The sequence below is a fragment of the Bombus pascuorum genome, chromosome 3 (genome assembly GCF_905332965.1).
Source record: "Bombus pascuorum chromosome 3, iyBomPasc1.1, whole genome shotgun sequence".
Taxonomy (NCBI): Eukaryota; Metazoa; Arthropoda; class Insecta; order Hymenoptera; family Apidae; genus Bombus; species Bombus pascuorum.
Window position 1 is genome coordinate 4,384,754 of NC_083490.1, and position 20,957 is coordinate 4,405,710.

At 40.7% G+C, this 20,957-nt stretch overlaps 1 protein-coding gene across 2 annotated transcripts in view; it reads right to left on the reverse strand.

Annotated features, from left to right (window-relative positions):
• Positions 1 to 20,957, reverse strand: part of LOC132905577 (uncharacterized) — an 83,747-nt gene that overhangs the window by 50,246 nt on the left and 12,544 nt on the right. For both annotated transcript variants that reach the window (XM_060957050.1, XM_060957051.1), the window contains exon 3: positions 145 to 204. In XM_060957050.1, coding sequence (XP_060813033.1) covers positions 145 to 178 — 34 coding nt within the window. In that variant the 5' untranslated portion in view covers positions 179 to 204. The remainder of the gene's footprint in view (positions 1 to 144; positions 205 to 20,957) is intronic.

Here is a 20,957-nt window from a genome sequence, read left to right on the forward strand (position 1 = left end):
TTCGTTTATTCAGTTACTCTACGAGGGAAATTGTAATCGATTATAATTTGTATCCTTACGAGAATTGAAAATTCTGATTGTAAAAACCGTTAGTTTTAACGTATCTATTAAATTTGATAGTAATTCTTGGAAACTTTGACTTACCATTTGGAGCCTGCCTGCAGAGCCTGGCGAACATCCTCTAGTTTGTCGCTGATCGTCTACCTGCGAACAAGAATTCGCTCCAGATTACCATCCAGTCCACAATTTGACGGAAACTAATCTACTCTAAATTAATCTTCGCGACTCGACCGCCTACCGACACGCCATCGTGTAATAAACCAAGAATTTCCATGATTTTCTTCCTCTTTAACGGAATGAAACAACTATCCTTGAACCACAACCATAATCACGAGGTGGAAGAGTATCAAAATTCATAGTAACCAGTGATTCAACACCGGAGCAAGTATGATGCTTGAGGCAAGTGCGAGTTTAACAGGATATTTTCTTAACGTTAATGGCTACCAGTCATTCTCTAATATAATTACGAGCTTTCTTTGACTAATAGGTAACGACAGGTGATCCTCCTAGCGCTCCAGCTTTCTCTACTAATTTTACGGAGCTGTCCCTCGGGGCTTGTCAGCCGCAGTTTGTCGATTCTAAATCATATTGCCACGTGAAATCATAACTTCTAATTCTAAACGACCTACTCCACGGATCGTTTTCTTCGGCAGGAAGAATCTCGTTTATAGAAAATATATCTTTCGCGTCTTGTATATTATGTGTCTGTGTAAAATATATCACCGACATGTGTTCGAGATCAGTCTGAGAAGTATTTAGGTGTTCCGAGTGTCTTGAGAATAAATGACGCGATCTTAATCTATTTTACATTGTCTTTAATTAAAACTAAATATCAATACCAGAACAGAGTTAAGTATAATAAATGAAAAGATTCGTATTGGTCGCTCTCGACGATTTGTTTAGCCTTTCCGGGCTACGAAGTACTTCAATAAATTTTCATCGACCGCGTCATCTGAAATTCTGATAGAACAGACCCGTTGGGAGATATACGTCAGGTTCGATGTTCGATTCGAGAGGAAATAATCGTTCAGGGCCTCCCAACGCGTCCCTCGACGACGTTTAGAATCGAAAACACGCGAGGAATGCTTTCTCTTCAATGTTCCATTCCTTACCTTGACCAGATAGCTATCTGCCTATTTCAACAAGAGACACTTCTCGGTAGACGTCAAAGAAGTTTCTGAGACACTAAATCAAAGATCGAATTGGATAGATCGAATTAGAAAAGCGTGGCTTCTAAAACTGTATTCTAGAATTCTTTATGGGACCGAGAACATTTAACGGGATATATTGTTCTCGTTATAAATTTCTACCAAGTAATGAAACGTTCAAACTTATGTTGCTCTTAATTGAATATTATTAAGAGGAAGAATCATTAAGAATAAATATAAAAAGTTCCTTTTAAAACAGATGTTTTCTTTTTTAGTGGGACGATGTTGAATCTCATAAATCTAAGAAATTGTAAATCTTAGCTCGAATGGAAGTAGTTTGGTCGAAACACGCTTAAATAAATTTATTGAAATTGCACTGAAACGTGTACGTATATAGAATATCCATAGCACACATGTACACGCGAAAGGAAGAAGAATGCAGGTAGCAGAACGTCAGTAGACACGGTGAAACTATCATTTACAATGATTATTACCATACGACAAGCGACAAGGGGGAGAAAGATGAGAAAGTCGTCGGGCCTCTACATAATTGCACAACGCACAGGACACGTGCATACGAACGGGGAAACACGATCTGCTTGGTGTACCATTTGTACCACGTGCTGTTGCGCATAAATGTGCAAAAATGATTTACATCGTTGCCCCTGGATAACATTCTTTCTATTACTTGGTTCGAAAACTACCCATTCCAGTTAGTTCAGCCTTAAGTCATTAACTTTTTCAACTTCTAAGGTAAGATCGGTCGTGATTAACCAATCGCCAATTCACCTTACAGAAGATTGATTTCCCGTAGGTAATAAACAACATGAAAACAGAGAAAGATTCGCGTAAGCAACAGGTGCGTCCCAACAAAACTCTACTACTGTGGCTATTAACTCTCGCATACTGATGCCTGAGTCGTCGAAAACTCTGTACTTGTTAATCATATCTTTTGCAGCATTTATGTATGTTTCTTCCTAGCGAAGATTATTTTATTATCGAATTATTTTTTAGAAGGATTGTTAAACTTTTTATTGACTTTTTGGTAGTTAGAATTCTAGAAGAAAGATGTGACTGAATTTGAAATATTTGAGATGATGTTTCTCAGAAATGCGATAGGCGCGATCAAAGTTGCCAGAATAAAAGTTTCTGATACATGCGATCGAAGTTGGCAGAGTTATGTTTGCATCGGAACAGATAATACGTATATTTCTGTATGTAATAATTCTTTGGAGTTACGAAGTTTATGACAGAGCAATTTGCTACTGAAGCGTGTGAAAGTGAAAGTATGAAAATCTAAATTACACGCTGTCTAAAAACCTCACGAATTATATTCCAACTCACGTACTATCAGAGTGTTGGCGTGAGTATGAAAGAAATAGCAAATCTATATTCTCAAAAATGGCTATCATTCCTGACGAATATCATAAACCTAATGACTGAATCTAATAAATACAGTCTTAGTAAATCACTAACGATGACATCTGATTGATTATTTAATTCCTTATGATACTGCGCAACTTGAAAATTATACGTATCCTTGTATATACATATACGCGTGTCTTTGAATATCATTTCGCATTGTTATTACTGTACTATTTTAGCAGTATTAATAATATAGAATTAATGCTGTGTATGATTCAATTTATACATATACGATCCAATTTGCAGATTTACAGGAAATAATACAAATTCGAGTGTCCTATTTTTGCGATCCTACAAAAGAGCATTTTTATTAAAAAAATACAAATCAATTTCCACCATTTGACACCATCCGCCCAATCTTAGTTCCTATCTCTTTCGTCAAAATAAAAAACGATTATCAAGCATAATACCTTTTTCGGATCGACGAAAAGCTCTAATTATGAAGCTTTAATAACCCGACAATTAAACAGAAAAATAACAATTTATCAAAATTAATTCGCAGTACTTTAACTCTTGGTCCTTCATCGCGAGAGAAATTCACGCCCGTGCTATTGAAAACACACACGATTGAACAGCACGGTGTCGGCATTCAACCCACGCGCGCGCATGGTAACCGTGAATCGCGCACCGGGCCAGCCGTGTTTTGTTCAGCATAATTATCTGGGATACAGCCATTAATTAGTATCGCTAATTATGTGGAACAGCGGCAGCGACTGCACGCCAGAGCAGAACGAAACGGTTCCGCGTGGAGAGGCAACTCGATTTATCCTATTTGTCGCGCATAAATAACAGATTAGTGCCGAGATATGGTAGCTTATGTAAATGCGAGGTTCAAAGTTTATAGCATCTAATTAACAATATTGGCTTGCTCGAACTTAATAAACCCAATCGCGACCGGTTTCCGTACTTTAATCGACGAATCTGCGATCACCGAAAATTCCACCGGAATTCGACGTGAATTCACCATCGGCAACATCCAAAATAGATGACTTCCTGCCTGCGCTGGTGGATGTGTGACCCAGCGCCAATTACGCCCAATTTTTGTACGCCGTGCCGTAATAACGTATCGTAAGGTATTACCAGCACGACGGTCAAGGTGTAATAAATTATTCAGCACGCTCGAGCAATAAGCGAGCGCGTGGTGCCCGTTTCGCCATTCATCGCCTCGTGGCTGTTCGCCAGTCCAATTCGATGATTAAGGACATTGGACACCCTAACCAGTATCGATTGGCTTACCCTTTGTTTCTTAATACACATATATTGTCAGAATTTGTATTATGTAAGACGAACGCTGCTACTTCTTAATTAAAACGTCCTATCTATCATTTCGAGACTGCACAAAGTTGAAGTTCCATCATCTTTGGGCCATTTTATTCATTCAATTTTAAGACATGTACATAGTGATTATTTCGTAATAACCATTGATGTTTATAGCAATAATTTCGAATTAATGATAAAGTTAGCAGATAATTCGATATAGATGAAATTGAAAATACCAAATTTGGATTCCAAGAATGTTACCAAAATTTTTCATACAAATATTGCAACGCTCAGGTAAACGCTCTTCTCGAGATTTTGAAGTATACAGTGCGCTAACTTTCATCGTCCGCAATTCGATAACGTTCTACTGGAATTTTTCATCGATAATAAGGACACGGCGCTTTTGATGTGTGAGTGCGCGGCTCACGCCTTTTACTGAATTTTAAGTATTAAAGTTTTAAATACAGTTACGATCAAATAAATAAATTTAAATATAGTTTCACTCCATAGTTAGTTTTCCTTGTATCGTTTAAAGTAGATACTCGATATAAGCTAGCATCCTAACGATACTTTTTATATTGTTCACGAGTATATTAACATAAAGAAAACCAACATGTTCGATTCTGGTTATATCGTGATTTCCATCTGGAATACGATCCAGATATTCGATTCTGGTCATCTTCGGTTTAATCGCACGTGGGAATCGAATCTACGAATATGATCCGCTTATAATCAACAACGCGTGGTAATACTCGTAAACAAATCCGCGATAAAAGGGATATAAGGGACCTTGCGGGACGATTCCTCGGAAGGATCGAGCGACGTTCAATGGGCAAAAAACAGGGTCCAGGACGCAGGGACACCAGAGAAGTAATGCGACGCCTTGATGGACGACTCGATCGAGAAGCCGGAAGTGGGCGGTTGAAAAACTGGCATTTAGAGGCGAGCACCAGGCACCCTGCCAACTCCTTGTCCACCGTGGATATGGGAGGGCTGAAAGCAGGTTAGGCCAACACATCGACCGGCTGTTTGACATAACCAGTTCGAAGCTGCGGGCAAGGACGCCACGCTGCCTCTCATCGCCTCTTTCCAACGTTCTCTCGAGTAAGCTTGCTCTCTGTTGCTCTCCTGAGACACAATCGGCCGTTCCTGACCACCGCAATGCATCGTGATCGATCGCTGCCACTCAGAAATCGAGCTTCTTCTTCTTCCTCTTTCAACATCCGAACAAGAGAGAAAGAGATAAAGAGATAAAGAGAGAATCCAGAAGAGAATCGAAAAATGACGGATAAATCGTGGATTCTAACTTCGTATACAACATCAAGTAACTATTATTGCGGCAATTAAGCGGATAAGGTGGCAGAAGTAATCGAGAGCCAGTTTACTACGCGTCAACGTCGTAAACTGTGAAATAGCTGGATTGGAAAAACCGACTGGTTTCCGAGAATCTTAAATCTTTCTTCTTGCATCTATTACGATCGTCGTAACACGTGTTCAAATCGACGGTGAACTGCAAAACCGTGGGGCTTGGAGAAATGATGGATGACAGGAAATCGAAGGGATCGATGTAGGTCCAAGAAGAAATCCACGGGTTGAACGTATATAGAGCTTAACGGAATACTACTTAACGGAGAACCTGCCAGAAGAACCTACCGTCTTCGCGATATTAATTTACAGAAGGCACGATGATGTTCGTCTATCCAATCTTCAGTGATTTTTGCTACGATCAATCTGAAGTAAACTCGATGAATTGAAACGACTCCTATAATTTCGCTAAAACCGCCATGGGAGACGAAAGAAGCAAGTCGAACGGAGTTCCTTTCACCTCAGTATATACGTGCGTGTAACAAAGAGAAAAGGAAGATGTACAATTTTCCAGAACATTAAGTAGCAAGGGGAGAAACGGTACGAAGACGATCGTGCGAGCATTTTTACAGACGTCGATCGGATCTCTACCAATTATTCCGAACGAAATTAAAATAAAGCCAATAAGACCGTGCGTTGGAAACCTTTTACAGGCAAACCTTTTTGCGGCCTGTCAGATCTACCTGAGCGATCACCCTGCTGGGCCTGCTCGGAACGAGCGGAAAGGAAAACGCATCTCGTCGAGGCAGCCGCGTTTTTCCGTTCTACGGTCTCTGTGCGTCCTACTGTACACGTATACACATGTACGTAACGCGTGGAAGATCGGGCCCCTCGTTCGTATATACGACGCGCCACTGTCCGATCGTTAAACCGTGATGGAGGTAAGTTCCACGAAAAACTGGATCCGTGGCGTAACAGGGTCCCTGCGGTTGATTGTTGTTCGCCAACCGAGTCCATCGAGTCTTGGCCTCAATGAGAAAACAACCGTTTACGATACGTACATGCGAACTTGCAACGGTCGTGCGCGGCTTTTTGCCCCAAACGATTTCGACGAACTTTCCGTGCACTCGTCAGAAAAATCGAAATTATCAAGTATGGAGAATGAGAAAGACGGCTGACGATCTGTACGAGTGTGTGAAAGTCATAGATGATACACGATAGGGATCTTTAGACGAGGATATTTTTCTAATAATTTTAGGTTTTTATGAATACGAAAAAAAAAACGGAATGTTAGTAGAAATTTTTTTTTCGGATATTTTATATATTTTCGTATATTACGTGTATTATCTACGTTTCGTATCTTTAAACTTCTTATAAATAAATTTGTGATTTTATAATAGGAATTAATAATGTCTTTGAAAAATATTTTCACACGATGTCACATAGAAACGAATCTTCAGGAATTAAATTATTTCGTATTACAAAAACGATCAATCCATCCTACCAGAAGGATGTTAAATACTGTTCCTAAAAATCGAAAAATAAAATGTACCTGAAATCATCCATCTTAAAGCTTGACTTAATAGATGTGTTTTAGGTAAATTATTAATAGTTCTCGAGCTAAATACTTCTTAAGGAGCATGAACAGGTTTCCGATAACATCAAGTATTTTAATATTCGTTGATAAAGGCATAATCCGTCTGATAGATAGTCCGTGACTTTCTCAGAACTCTGTATCTACCTAAGGAAAAAATTTTGGAAAACTACAAACGAAAAGGAGCCTTCGTCTTCTAATAAGACAGTTCCAGTATGCTAATGGAGGCATAGTTGGGTGTTCTCGGATAATTATAGTTTGTGAATGAGATTAATAGCGATAATGAAATTACGGGATCAAAGGATCGATAATTTGAGTCGCGATACGCGTACACGAAACATCCGGAGTAAACCTGTTACCTGGAGTTATGGAGCTTCCGTGATGGAATCTAAGACCACTGCCAAATAGAAGTCGTCTTTGGTGTTCCTGCGCTAATGTAATTACTCTGCTATATCCGTTATTCTAAATGGATTCGAATTCTTCGGCGATCATTTAATTTCTTGCTGCGGAAACCTAGCAAGTAACGTAAAATTCCAACTACGAGAGATCTCCAGAAAATATCGATCAAATAACGGACAGTGAAATGAATGCAAAAAACAACTTGATAACTGGTTAAGAAAATACATTTCTACGTTCATGGGATTACTGTCATTAACACGGAAGAGTTTTCCAGAGATAAACCTTGCATCGTAAAGATGATGAAGGTTGCCATTATTTTTCTCTTTCAAGACCGGTAGTTTCGCTGCACAAATTATGAACAGCACAATATTTTAACTCTGCTGGTATCCTGAAAGTGAAAATTATGTTTCAATAGACAGTATGTTTTTGTATCGTGATAAAGAATAGATATTGATTAATAAACAATATTAATATCAAAACTAAAAATATCCCTCGGATATATTTTATTTCACCTGGTCGTTACGATTCAAAGAGATACGAACGTGAAGAATAATTGAAAAGAACAGAGTCAATTTTCCATTCGATATTACCAAAAGACAGAATACTACAGACGTACACGGTTCATCGAGCAACAGACGAAACGCGGAGAGAATCGAATCGAATCGATCAGAGGAATAAGGACGTAGTGCAGATCCGGATCTACGGTGCTTGGTCGTGGAATTATGGCGGTCATAATGCGGTCGGCTACGTCGTTTCTGATTGTTTCACGTTAAATCGTCCTCCACAGTTACCTAAGAGGAGCGGAGAGAACATGACCCTGTTGCGTGTTTATCTGTTCTTCTTGCAATCTTCGCCGTAGCATCGCGAATGCGTCGGTCATGCGTCTTAACGCCTGATGTCCATCCGATGCGGCAGAAATAAATTTTAACGCGGATAAATCGTTTTAATTAAACAACGCCCGTTCCACTGCATTATCTGTAATCGCTATTTTTGCGGGCCAAAAAGAAGAAAAAAAATATAGTGACGCGTCACAATGATATAGTAGATCGTGATCTTTAATTAAAAAAAAAAAGCAGCTTTGATAATATGAGATTGGTTGACAAAGTATCGGATCTTAAAATTGCTCGCATAAAAGGAAAACGAAAAGGAAAAATATAACTCGTATCTTCCTGCAGGAAGACTACAGTCTTCGTATGTAAAATGCATCGCGCGTCTTTGGAGGATCTCATAGATCCTATTCACGTAACGAAACCATTTTAATTGAGTAATATTGGCAGAGAGGCGAGGCTCTTCGTTCAATTAAAACAAACTCGTAGGTCGGCTGAGAAAAATTTGGAATCGCGACTACCCATGTAGGAACTTCCGCATTGATAATGATAATTAATAGACTAACGTTATAATTTATTGGGGAACGTCGCCTTCGTTCATTATGCCACGATACTTACGGCTAGCCCGCGCGCATAACTCAATGGCAAAATTTATTGCGTCATTAAGGTAATGCATGCGATACACCGCGATGTAGATAACATAATCATTTCATGCGTAGAGTCACGTTTTATCGAATGATGATCGCGATGCGAGCGCGCCATGCCGCGCACCCAATATCTGCTTCTATCTCCTCGTCGAGAATAGTTACAAGACGTGATCGGGACCACAGAAGAGATCTACATCGTATGAAATCGATACTGAAGACGATGCTCAATGTCCGATCACTACATCAACCATCTATTACCTTAATAGATTTAAAAGAAGTTCAATAATTCTCAGACTCGATGCTTTCATATCTGTAAATTACTAGTAAATCTACTTATTATCGAATTTAACAAATCCACGCCTATTTGATGATAAATTACAGTCGTTGGTTTAGAAATTGGAGCTTGAAAAGTTGGTAAATTTGTTTTCGCACAAATATTCCAAAATTAGTTACTTGCAAATACAAGTTTATCAAACAAAATGAAATCACACACGATTTGGCTGCCATCAACAACTTCTTCGCTTTGACTAGTTGACAAGCTTAACTAATAACCGATGTAAGTTTTGGAAATGTAAAGAATGATCTTTTTTACAGCAAAGAATAAAAACTCTATACTGTTTGCACCGATAATTGCAATAATTATTTATCCGACAGGATGCGACGAGACCGTGGACTAAGAAACATATTGGATGGTAAAATAAATAATAATGAAAATATAAATTCTACACTGGATACCACTACCACTTCAACTTCGATTATGAATACGTTAAAACTTGATTACTCGGAACAGAATTCTACTACTCGGAGTAAAAAATTATTTTACAAAAAACGTTAAGGTCGTTCAGATATCTTTTCGAGAATATTCTCGATCTCCAATGATCGAAACCGCGTCACGTCGGTTGGCGGCATTGTTTCCTGGACCGTGTCCAAGGAGAATCGTTCTTCTGCCAGAAAACGATACCTCGAACTCGAACGTATACGCAGGATCGAAGCAGGCGGACACGAAAGCGAGGATACGCAACGAACTGGCCACCCTCCGTGTTCACCCGGTAAACGGATACGGGCATGTCTGGACACCGGATATCGCGGTTCGTTAGCCGCGTGTCTCAAGGACCGGAAATCATTCTTTGCTCCCGACGTAAACCGTGCATCGCGAACTTTCTGCCGCCCAGCACCGTTAATGATCGTCGGAGGACGAACAACTCTCTTTAAGAGGCCATTTCTGATCCGACCAGCGGACTCTTTCTCCTCGCTTTGATGATCCTCCGGGGACAAACTGCTCGTGTTTATACATGTACCAGCGGAAAAACTAGATTTAAGCTCGCTGTTTTATTTCTTGTATTTTAATAGGTTGTATCGACTTGTTTAAACGATATCCACTATTTGGAAGGTATTTTTGTTCAATGTTTATATTCATCGATTCATTTTCTAGAAAGTAATAGACAAATCGAGTAGATGGTTTTTAGTAAGAAAATTTCTGCTGGAGAATTTTGAAAGTATTTGCACTAGTATACAAGGAGTATTTTGGAAGAAAGTTTCAAAGAAAGTTTAGATTCGTTCGTTTACTTCCTGCACTTTAACAGATTGGACTTGTTCCGTATGTAGTACGTGCAATTACCAAATTTTGAATTATTATTATTTTATTAATTATCAGAATGGACCGATAACGACAACACGCTAGGATCGTGGTGAAAATCGGGCCTCTTTCGCTCTTATAACTGAGATAAAAATTTAATTTAATTCGGAAGGAGGGTTCTCGTGGTGGCACCGGACGAACCAGTGGCGGAACGAGTTTTCAGCGAACGTAAAAAAGTATACGCTTATATCCGGGAGAAATGTTAATTAACCGCGATAGCCTGATTGCTATCTGCGTGTGGATATTAGATGTCCTAATTAAGGGGAGTCGAGTGCGATATGCGGAATGTCAACGACACCTCGTCGAATCTCTCCTATCTTCTTTCAAGAAACCGCCTCGTGAATATCTACGTCGTAACTAAAAACAAATTTACGAAACCAAAGACGCAGAGCACAAAAAAGAAATAAGATCTCAGAGAAAAAGAGAGGACGGGGGAAAAAGCACGAAGCTGTCGCAGCAAAATCTGGCCAGGTCGGTAGACGTCGTAAATCTCGCAGTTGACGCCTTTCGAGAGGAAAACGATGCTGGCCAATTTACGATCGACCAACAGAGAGACGTGGGAAGAGCGGAGGTGTTCGATGGAACACCAAAGAGGAAACGTCGTCCTTACTGACAAACGGTACCGGTGGAATTCGCGGCAGGTCCTCCGCGTCTCCTCGCCTCGATTAACTTTCTTCCACTTTGCTCGTTTCCCTTGAGTCGTTTGTTAGCCATTCTATAGCCTCGACTTGGAACACGTAGTAGTATAGCAACGAAGAACGGAGAATAGTCGACCGTGTACGTACTTAAGACTGTCAACCGTATCGGATACGGAACGTCGATAATAGTCAACCGGTGTTCCCAGCCTGGCATTTGCTTGTTAACCATTGACCGTTTTCAATCCGTCCCACGTCAACCGCGTGTCGCCGTAGGTGCGAAGACACATCCTCGAAAAAGATCCTGGCTCCTGATCGGCCCACGTTTTGCATCCATCGAACCTGAGAGACCGAAAGCATCGTCCAGTCCTTTTGATATTAAATCGCCTCCCTCGGCAAATATATTTTCGATAAATGCCCCTAAATGAAGCATCGTGTGGCCCATAGGTATGTACAGGTGTATGTTACTACGAGAATTCTCAGAACTGAAAGTTTCGCGTTTTTCTTGGAGAGTTTCTTTAGAAGCTGATGGTTTGATTGGAGATTGTCGTTTTCTTCCGTTCATCAGCGTTCTTCGTTTGCGGGGGAATGAAATGGAGAGAGGAAACACTTGTGTATATTACTGGCGCGATCGTAAAGCACGCGTAACACGATGATCTATACACGTTTTAAAGGAAGGCTAATAATAGCTCGCTCGCGGGTGCTACCTTTTCTTGGGCTCGTCCTTAGAGAACACGCAGAATGCATCCGATCGACTATTAGTAATACGTATGTATTATATTATTATGATGTGTCCAGGTGATTGGAATTTTAATTCTTTGACCGACTATCTCGCTATCTTCACCAGCTTTTAACGTTAAATTCGCGAACTAAGCTTATGATATTAGATACGTATATAGAATAAATAAATGTATCAGGTACGTACTCTTACTTCGTTGTACCCAACGAAGAAGATACTTTACTCAGGATTTTCTAAGAATATACAGTCGGAACAGACAAATCCTTTCGACGACTGTTCGAATGTTTTAGGAATAGACGTTTCTAACAAGGAAATATTAGACGATTAAGAAATGAATATTGCGATTACGATGCGTCGTACGAGATCGTTTAATTGTGATGTTGCAAAGTTCACGAGTCGTACGGGGTGGGAAACAAACAAACAAGCTGTCGCTGTCTCCCTATAAATCACCATTAGTCGCTTAAGAGCACGCAGCGCCTAGTCGTCCGCGTTGAGACCACCTTCTCTTCCGCGTCTATAGTTCCCCTTGACAGGCACTTAACTTTGATGCGAGTACGATGATCTGTAATCCCCCCTGGTACAAGCCATTGAGATATTTCTAATCAAACACGAATAAGCCAGCCAACGTCCGACAACACGGAGATATCGTTATCGTGCACATCGAGGACATCGAATAAATTTCCACTAGCATCTCCAGCTTCCAACTATCGCGTCCCTTCATTAATAACCACCTAACGGCCCGGCGTTGTCGAATTTTTCTTCCTAACTGGGAATCATGACGGATAGTTCGTTTATCAGACAACTCGAGATCGAAGTTATTTTATTGGAGATCCTCGAAGATCGTCGAAATTTACTCGCCTTCGTGGAAATACGATGATATACCGTGAAAGTTGAAGCGTAGTCCATTAGCACGTTGACCGCCACGCAAATTTTATGTTTCGTTCTAGGGACTACAGCATACATACGGTATATTAAAATGTCGCGATATAACACACTATGATATTTAATTTTATGTTCTAATAAAAATTGTTTATCGTATAACGAAAGGTTTAAATTAACATTTTTGAAAGAGCGATACTTCCATTCTATTAACTTCTACAGTGAAATTGCTACAGGATCACGCTACTCGCTTTTGCTACGGGAGAAAATATCGTCGAAGCATAAAGCTCGGTGGCGATAGAGGAAAAGGGCAGGCCGCAATCTGCGACACAGGGCACGGTCGCAATTTATACTTGTACGGTATCACGTTGAACATAAAGGTTGATCGTTAAACTAAATAACGCGTGTCCCGAGCCTTGCGTAGCCACGTTTTCGCGTCGCGTGAATACGTTCGCATGCTCGTAAATCCAGCCACGTAACCGCGGTGTGAGTTAGTGCTCCAGGTTGCCTGGCTACTCGAGAGTCTAACACGCCACATGAGAACTCGAGCGACTAGAGGCTGTTGGATTTTTTTCTTATAATTGTTTAAAAAGTTAAATAATTCGCAGCTGGAGGAAGCTAGTGAGCAAAAAAGAAACGGGCTGCGTCACGTTATAATGTACAGGTTGTCGAAAGTATTCCAACACTTGGAGATATACTTTTACGAACGTGTTATACCTTACACGAAACATTTTCAAATTTCACCATTATATTAATAGAATTTCAAACTAATCACAAAAGTATTTAAACAGAGAATTATCTATTATATTGATGAACCTAAATCCTATCCAGTGCGCCCACTTAGCATACGTTTAAGATACTTATTTATACTGTGGTCTAATTTTTTTACGAAATATGCGTATAGCATTGGATTGTCCGAAAAGTTTCTTTCGTTTTATGAGGAAATAATAATTGCACAACGTCTTTTCTTTTATATTATTTTGTCAAACTACGTACGATCCATTTTTTTCTGTCGAGATAAACACCGCGATATTTCACAGACTTGGCTTCGCGTTTGTGTGAAGGTGCACTAAAAAAACACGTCTGCGAAAAAAAGACGCTTTTCGGACAACCTAATATTTCGTATGACAACATTTATGACAACTTGTCCTATCCACAGAATATTCTAGTAATAGTTAATAATAGGATGCATTCTCAGTATCCGATTCGATTTCGATCATGAAAGAAATGTTCTTCCCTCCACACACCATACTTGAATAGTATCAATAATCCACACCACAGCTCATCGTATAGTAACAATTTGCTTCCAACGATACCTGCACAAATGATCGCCATAATCGTGACTGTCGAAGGATATAATACCTTTTAATCTCTTATCTAACACTTTCTCCATTTTCCATAGATATCTCTGACCATTCTGTAGAACAATTCCATCCAGCTCATTAACGCCCTTGACGAAGGCCAGGCAGTGGAGTATCGTTCGCGCGTTCCATCCATTGAATCCACCGGGCAATAGCGATATTGCGGCGGGTCAGTACACCTTGTAAACACGGAACGCACTCACCGAAGGCCCCCTCTAAGCTGGCAAGAAGTGAGTGGCAGGATGAATGCGGCTGATTACATTCAAGAGGCTTTTTCAGCCAGCCGTAGCAGCACGCCGGTATAATAACCCACCGAGCTCAGGGCCATGGTCCACCGGACGTTGCGTATCCTTGCCATTGTACGGCTTTTATTCCACCGCGTTTTCATTGCGCGACGCGACGCGTGGACGGGATCTAAGTACCGGTATTATATGACCGGGTCCTTCGCCCTGAGACACGAACGCTGTGTTATAACCTAAGTGGTCTCCAAGGATTATAAATCGCGCGAGCCTGCTCTAATTGCATCTGCTATCTCTGTACACTGCTCGTTCCTTCTATTGTTCTTTCGTCTGCGTTTCTTAATCGATCCAGAGTGGACTAGTAGCGTTAACAAACTATCTGTGCTTTCTTTCGTTGAAAGAGGTAGGCTCTAGTACATGGTTCTCGTTTTAGGTGAAAGGATTAACGAGGTACATGTTGCACGGACTAGCTTCTTCTTCCTCTTCTTCTTCGAAGAGACTGATAATCTTTAATGAGTCTGTCTAACGGTTGTCCGGTAAAACCTCGTCTTACGGTTAACTTTTGCTTGTCTTCTGTTTTACAGAACGAATTTCTGTATTTGAAGTTTGAAACGATCTGTTATGCCTGCAAGCTAACTTGGTTAACTTGTTCGTGGTGTAAGAAACTATATAGAAAATAATAATAATAATAAGAAGAAGAACTCAAAATTCTTGCTATGGTTGCAAAAGCGTTGCGCGTAATAACAGCCGCGATGTTGAATATAGTACTCGCTACATTTGATGATTTAATCGAGTCTCGCTACTGCTAGATTATAGAAAGGTTATGAGTTCTCTATCAACGGGTCTCTACGATTCATCAAAAGGAAATTCATCAAAAGCCGAAACACTCTGATTCATCGTAATCCCTCGATTATCGCAACAGTTTCCTTTTCACCTGATTATGAACGGTGTTACGGTGTACGTGTGTGCGAGGAGAGAGTATCGCTGCATTCATTACTCAACACCTAAGTCGGATGGAAGCATTGTCGACAGTGTCGATCAGCGTGGCCATCAATCACCGCATCAGCCAACCGATCGGAAGATCGTTATTACAGATTAACGTCGACGTCGACGATGAGTGTACAGGTGAACAGATTGCAACATTGTCTGTTCCTGGTTCCTCTCTGCCTTCTTTCTTTCTCTCTTTCTTTTTTCTTCTTTGTCGTTAATTGGCTTTTAGTTATGGCGAAATTTTCAAGCATCCCCCTCAGAGAAAAGGAGGGGATGAGCGTCTTATTAAACGGCTGGGGTCGTTAAAAAATGAAATGGCCCCCTCCTTTCGATATTTCTGCCCGGTCATGCCAGCATTAGGCCTTTCATTCGCCTCGGCCGAGGAACTCAAGCAGTCGCTTGTCATCGCGCTTAATGGCAGCTTTGTAATGGCGATGTTCAACGCGTGAACCACCAACCTCCTTCGAACCGCCATAAAACGTTACACACTGATTATTTGCGTAACGCGTAGCGCGAAAAATCGGAATCGGTGACTATTAATCCTGCCGGTTGGTTGCGTGCATACGCCGATCGCTAGTAGGACGCGTGTAACATTGTACTCGCGAGCAATCAATGGAACGACGCGACGTACCTAATAGCGAGGAGTTTAACTGCGAGTTTCCCTTGTCCGTTTGACGTCACCTAGCGATTATATCGCAATTACTCCGCGGAAATCATCATTATCGTCCGACAAGGAAAATAAACGGAGAAAGAGGAGAAAGAAAGGAACAACAAAAACGAGGGTCTTATCCGTGCTCGTTTGTTATACGCGAATACGCATGCGATGGAAGAGTACGTATGTACAGCGATAAGTATCGATACCGTACCGTTAGAAAATTCTAATTTCAGTCTGTTTGGAAAATGTTTCCTGTCAGGAGAAAACGTGACCAGAAAGTACGTGTACAGCGTCGTGCAAAAGTAGTTTTAAAATTGATCTCCACGTAAGAAGATACAGAAATTTTCCCACGAAAGGTACACATACGTGGTTGTATAGTTAAAGCAGCAACATAAATAATCCAAGACTTTTCTACCGCAATGTATACATTTCATCCTTCAAAACACCTTTTCGTATACATCTATTTACTGTTAATCCTTAGTCCTGCTACGCGATCCCTTTATCACTACGTTGAAGGTCAATAAACGTAAAAACGTTCTTTCCAAGTACGTTTAGTTGCCGTTGTGATATTATTAACTTTTGCAGAGTACTGTATATCGAGGACGAGTAGAAACGTATGATTACGCGTTGGTATTGTAGAAAAGATATTGGTAGAAAAGTGGAAGAGCGGTAATCAAGTCTGGTCTTGGCTTATCACTAACCAACGGTATATCGTTATCTCATCAGTGCCGAGTATTACAGGAAATCGTTACGATTCCTTCGATCCGCATCATGTACAACATATCCATGTGCGATTACGTAGCTGTGTGATGTTCGTTGCGGGCCCCCCTCCGCGTGTACTTAAGGGTTATTATTAAGATAGCAGAGAACATATCCGCGCCGTAATTAACCCCGGCCAATATCGGAGAAGCGTGCTTACCTTCGGTCGCTTCCACGTTCGCTATTAGACAGGTCTGTTTAAGGAATCATTTATTTTAAGCAAATATCGAACCGCGAATCGTTTGGATATTATAAGAAGGACGAGAGTTAATTCGGACAAATCCCTTTGGGTTTCTATGGATATATAAATATGGAAAGAACACCTTGCGTTGTAAGTGAACATCGAAGGCGTTAACGATCGGAGAAGATCGTTAACGACCAATTTAAAGCTAGCCGTAAAAACAAAACTTGTGTTAATCGCATATGTGTAGATTATAATGATTTATACAAGTATAATTATGTAGTAAACACTTAATAGGATGCCGTAGCTATTAACATTTATATAATATTTCATAAGTTACGACAACAGAATACCAACGTTGTATGCCAATAACTTTTAGCAGCAAAACATATCTCAACCTATGCCAACGATCATCAAGAATTCAGATTTACGAGACCAATCAAACATCAATCCTAGTACGTATCAACGTATACCGATCTTAGACAAGACATGGAATAAACGATGGGCGCCATTTATGACATGAAAACTAATATTTTAAGAGACCGGAAATACGTACCCGAAATACTACCCCTTTTGTACAATTTATACGAGACTATATTACAATATCGTAAAATTTATACGAGACCGTATTACAGTTAAACAAATTTCTTCATAGTATCATTCCTGAATTACGAGACCAGCGTGAGAACTATCATGGCCCCTGACCTCAGACTATCTGAATACCAATTTGTAGACCTCGAACTGTGGCGATTTGGATTCTCATTTTAGTATCTCTCATAACGTAACTAAATTTATTTGTCATATTTCCCTTTACTTCCTTCTCGCACAATAAAATATTATATTATTAATCGAAGAAGATTATTATACAGCAGATACTATAATTACATAGATTTCGTTAATAAAGAAATTTTCTACAACTACCTCGTAGACCTTTTTCATCGAACAAGAAATCTGTAATTAAATTGGTAAAAAAGACCTTGCGATCACTGGCTATATGATTTACAGGAATTCCAGCGGCGTAGAAAATAGCCTATTCTTCGCTATTGTCTTTTATTACTACAGTGTCATAATCGATGCTCACCAGGGTAACCAGCTTTCTAATGTGCGAATGTGCCTTTAATAATGGCTATTAAGGCTAATCGCATGTGCGCGATGATGGACGACACATCCGGCTTCGCTCAAACGATTCCGATCCCTTGAATGGATTAGCCTGTTCGATCTTTTCGATCGAGGACACCCAGAAAGCGTGGCGCGAGACGTTGTGTCAACGATGGCCTTGATTTTTCAAGACGTTAATTCGCCAGTGATTATACAGGTCGGACCACTTCGGGATGGCCCACATCAGGCTAAAGCCACGCGAGCAATTCTCCAGTAAAATATATGCATGAAAAAGCACGGCATTTACGTACGGTACGCCAATCTACGATCATGACATTTCCATAAAAATACGTATGCCTGGCTTACTACCGACGGAGATGGCGACAGGAAGTTTAGCCAAAGAGAAAACTCGCCTGTACTATAATCAACTGGTGGAATCTTCGAGATTGATGCCGGTGGCTTCGCCTTCGTTTCTCGATACGCGTGATCTTGTAATCGACCAGTCTGCAGAGTTGATTCTAGAACGCCTCAACAGGTATATACATATTGTCGATCGTAAATACCATCAATCATGGGACACGATTACATTTATTGGAAAATTCGAACAAATTTTACTTCGTTCGGTGTTTCATGTACGAAGCTACATATATTATAGATTTAAAATAACAGCGAGGTGAACAACCGTTGCTACGACGCTAATAAGATGAACGATATATTAAATATGTTTTGGTAAATATCTTTAAAACTCAGGAGTATAGTTCAGCGTCATAGTTAGCCAAGGGTACTAATTGGGTTGCGAGATTTTATCCAGGAAACAATAATTGTTGCAACAAAGTTATTTCGGTAAAAGAAATAGCAAGCCGAAAGTTGTTAACCGATGTTTAGCAGCGAACAAAGTACTTAGTTTCTTACCTTTTACAAAATTCGATAATTTATTCGGCTGGTTTTTATTCGCGACTCGCGGCTCGATATTCTTTGCATAAATCGCTGATTAACGAGCGGAAACGTTGGAGCGTCTCTTGAAATCGCTTAGCGAGCTCGACGCGGATAAATTGATCGGACGAGCACGAGGAGAGTCGAACGACGAATGGAAAAAAAGAAAAGTCAGAAGCCCGTAAGAGGAGTTTTATCCAGGCAATTGGCTCGTTGGTTTTACTATACTTTCAGTGGGTTGTAAATTCTTTCGTAGATATTTTCTCAGATCCGTGGATTATCTGACGACGTGAATCTCAATGTATGTACGTCGCCAGCCATAAATATTAGGGCATCCGTTACGTTCAATATTTCTTAGTGAGAAGTATTTGATTCGTACTAAATATCAGTAGGTGTCCTATTACTTACTGTCAGCGGTATATATCGAGAAAAGAAAACTAAGGAGAAAAAAGCATCTGAGAATATTTCTTAAGTGACGGTCTTCTTAAGTAACGGAATTATTTTTCATACGCTAAACTATAATTTTATTTTCGTGTTACTCTTTCATCCCTTTCACCTTCCCGGAAGTGGTCTGCAAAAGTCCCTACGCACTTGTAATTCTTTTTGGCCATCAAGTTTTCTCCGAAGAACCGTCCTAACCACGGTTACTTCGTAGAACAGACGAGGGAAATAAATATTGGAGTGGAAAGTTCGAAGAGTCGAGCAACGACGAAGATTCTATCGGGCGTTTCTCTGTCCGCGATACGTGGCCATCCTCGAAGCACGTCCGCAGAATGGCGGGACGAAAGGGGAGGCATTATATTCTAGAATCAGAGGCCGTTTCGGAGTCAATGCACGGTCGCGTGGCACGTGTGTGCATATGGTATTAAGCCGAGTACAGGACGATCGAAGAACGCGTTGGCCGAACGTCCGCTTCTCTGATGGAGAGTGGGGAGAACAATCTCGCTAATTGTCGGCAGGATTTTCAAGTTCGAGCGTCGCATCTCATTAGGACCACCAGCCAGAGGACACCGAGTCAATCAAACCGAGGAAGAGAGCTCTGCCCTCGTCCGCGTAACAAAGAACCGGATTCGCGCGCTCAAGAAAGGGAAGAGTACTCTCTCTCTCTCTCTTTCTCCTCCCCCGCAACCAGCCTCTGCATTTGCATGCGAAAAAGCATCGCTGCGAAAGACTGATTCGCTGGTACCACGATCTCGAGAATTCTCCTTATTTCGGCTGCTGATCAACTGACTATTGTTAGTTTGACGATTGAGAGTGTTCGTTCTTCCAAGTTTGGTAAAGATACTTTGGTGAACTGGAGCTTGACGAATTTTCGTTAGAGACGAACGATATTCAAGTATAGAGTTATCACGATTTTATCTTTAAAGAACAGAACGACTAACTCGATAAATTGCTTTTACGAATCCGTCGTTGCGAGACATTTAGAAATTAAAGAATACAAAAATGAGGTACATTGAAACTGAATCACGTGTGATCCCTAAAGAAGGACGTGTCAATGGACCGGAGGTTGCGTACGTTTAGGCTTTCTCGTTTGGAAAAAGAAAGCAGAAAGAGAGAAAGAGGAAGCGAGTCACGCTCACGTCATCACGAATGCTGCCGGCATTCACGACCCCCATCACCTCACCCTTCGTCCACCCTGCTTCGTCTAACCACGACGTTGTTGCTTCCACTCACCTTCCTCCTTTTCTCTGTCCACCGAACTCCACGGACTCTCCGCCACGGAGTACACGTGCTAAACGCGGACCAACCACGAAGCAAGAACACAAAACGTTGCCTCGGCTACGTTCAAGTTTCACGGACAATACACACCGACCACTGTGAGAGAGAACTCGGAAGCACACTGAAAAACCGAGATGCTGCACGGTCTCGGATGTCTAACCCTTGTTGTCTTATTCTACTTAAGCCATGCGACGCGCCGAGTGGAAGTGGAAAATCAATTGGTCGTTTATGATCGATTCCTCCAGTGAATAGCGTCGTATAAATCTCGTTATGTCATCGTATAAATAATTTGATGCCTTTAGTTTGTATATTAAGCGTAAATAAACGTTGATAATTAATTTACACAGTTAATTATGGCACTTGAACGTCTATTAAGAAATTATTGAAATCGCTAAGAATTATTATCCGATTTAAAATTGTCGACTATAAAGAAAATTCGTACGTTCGATTATAGCACACACTTCATCC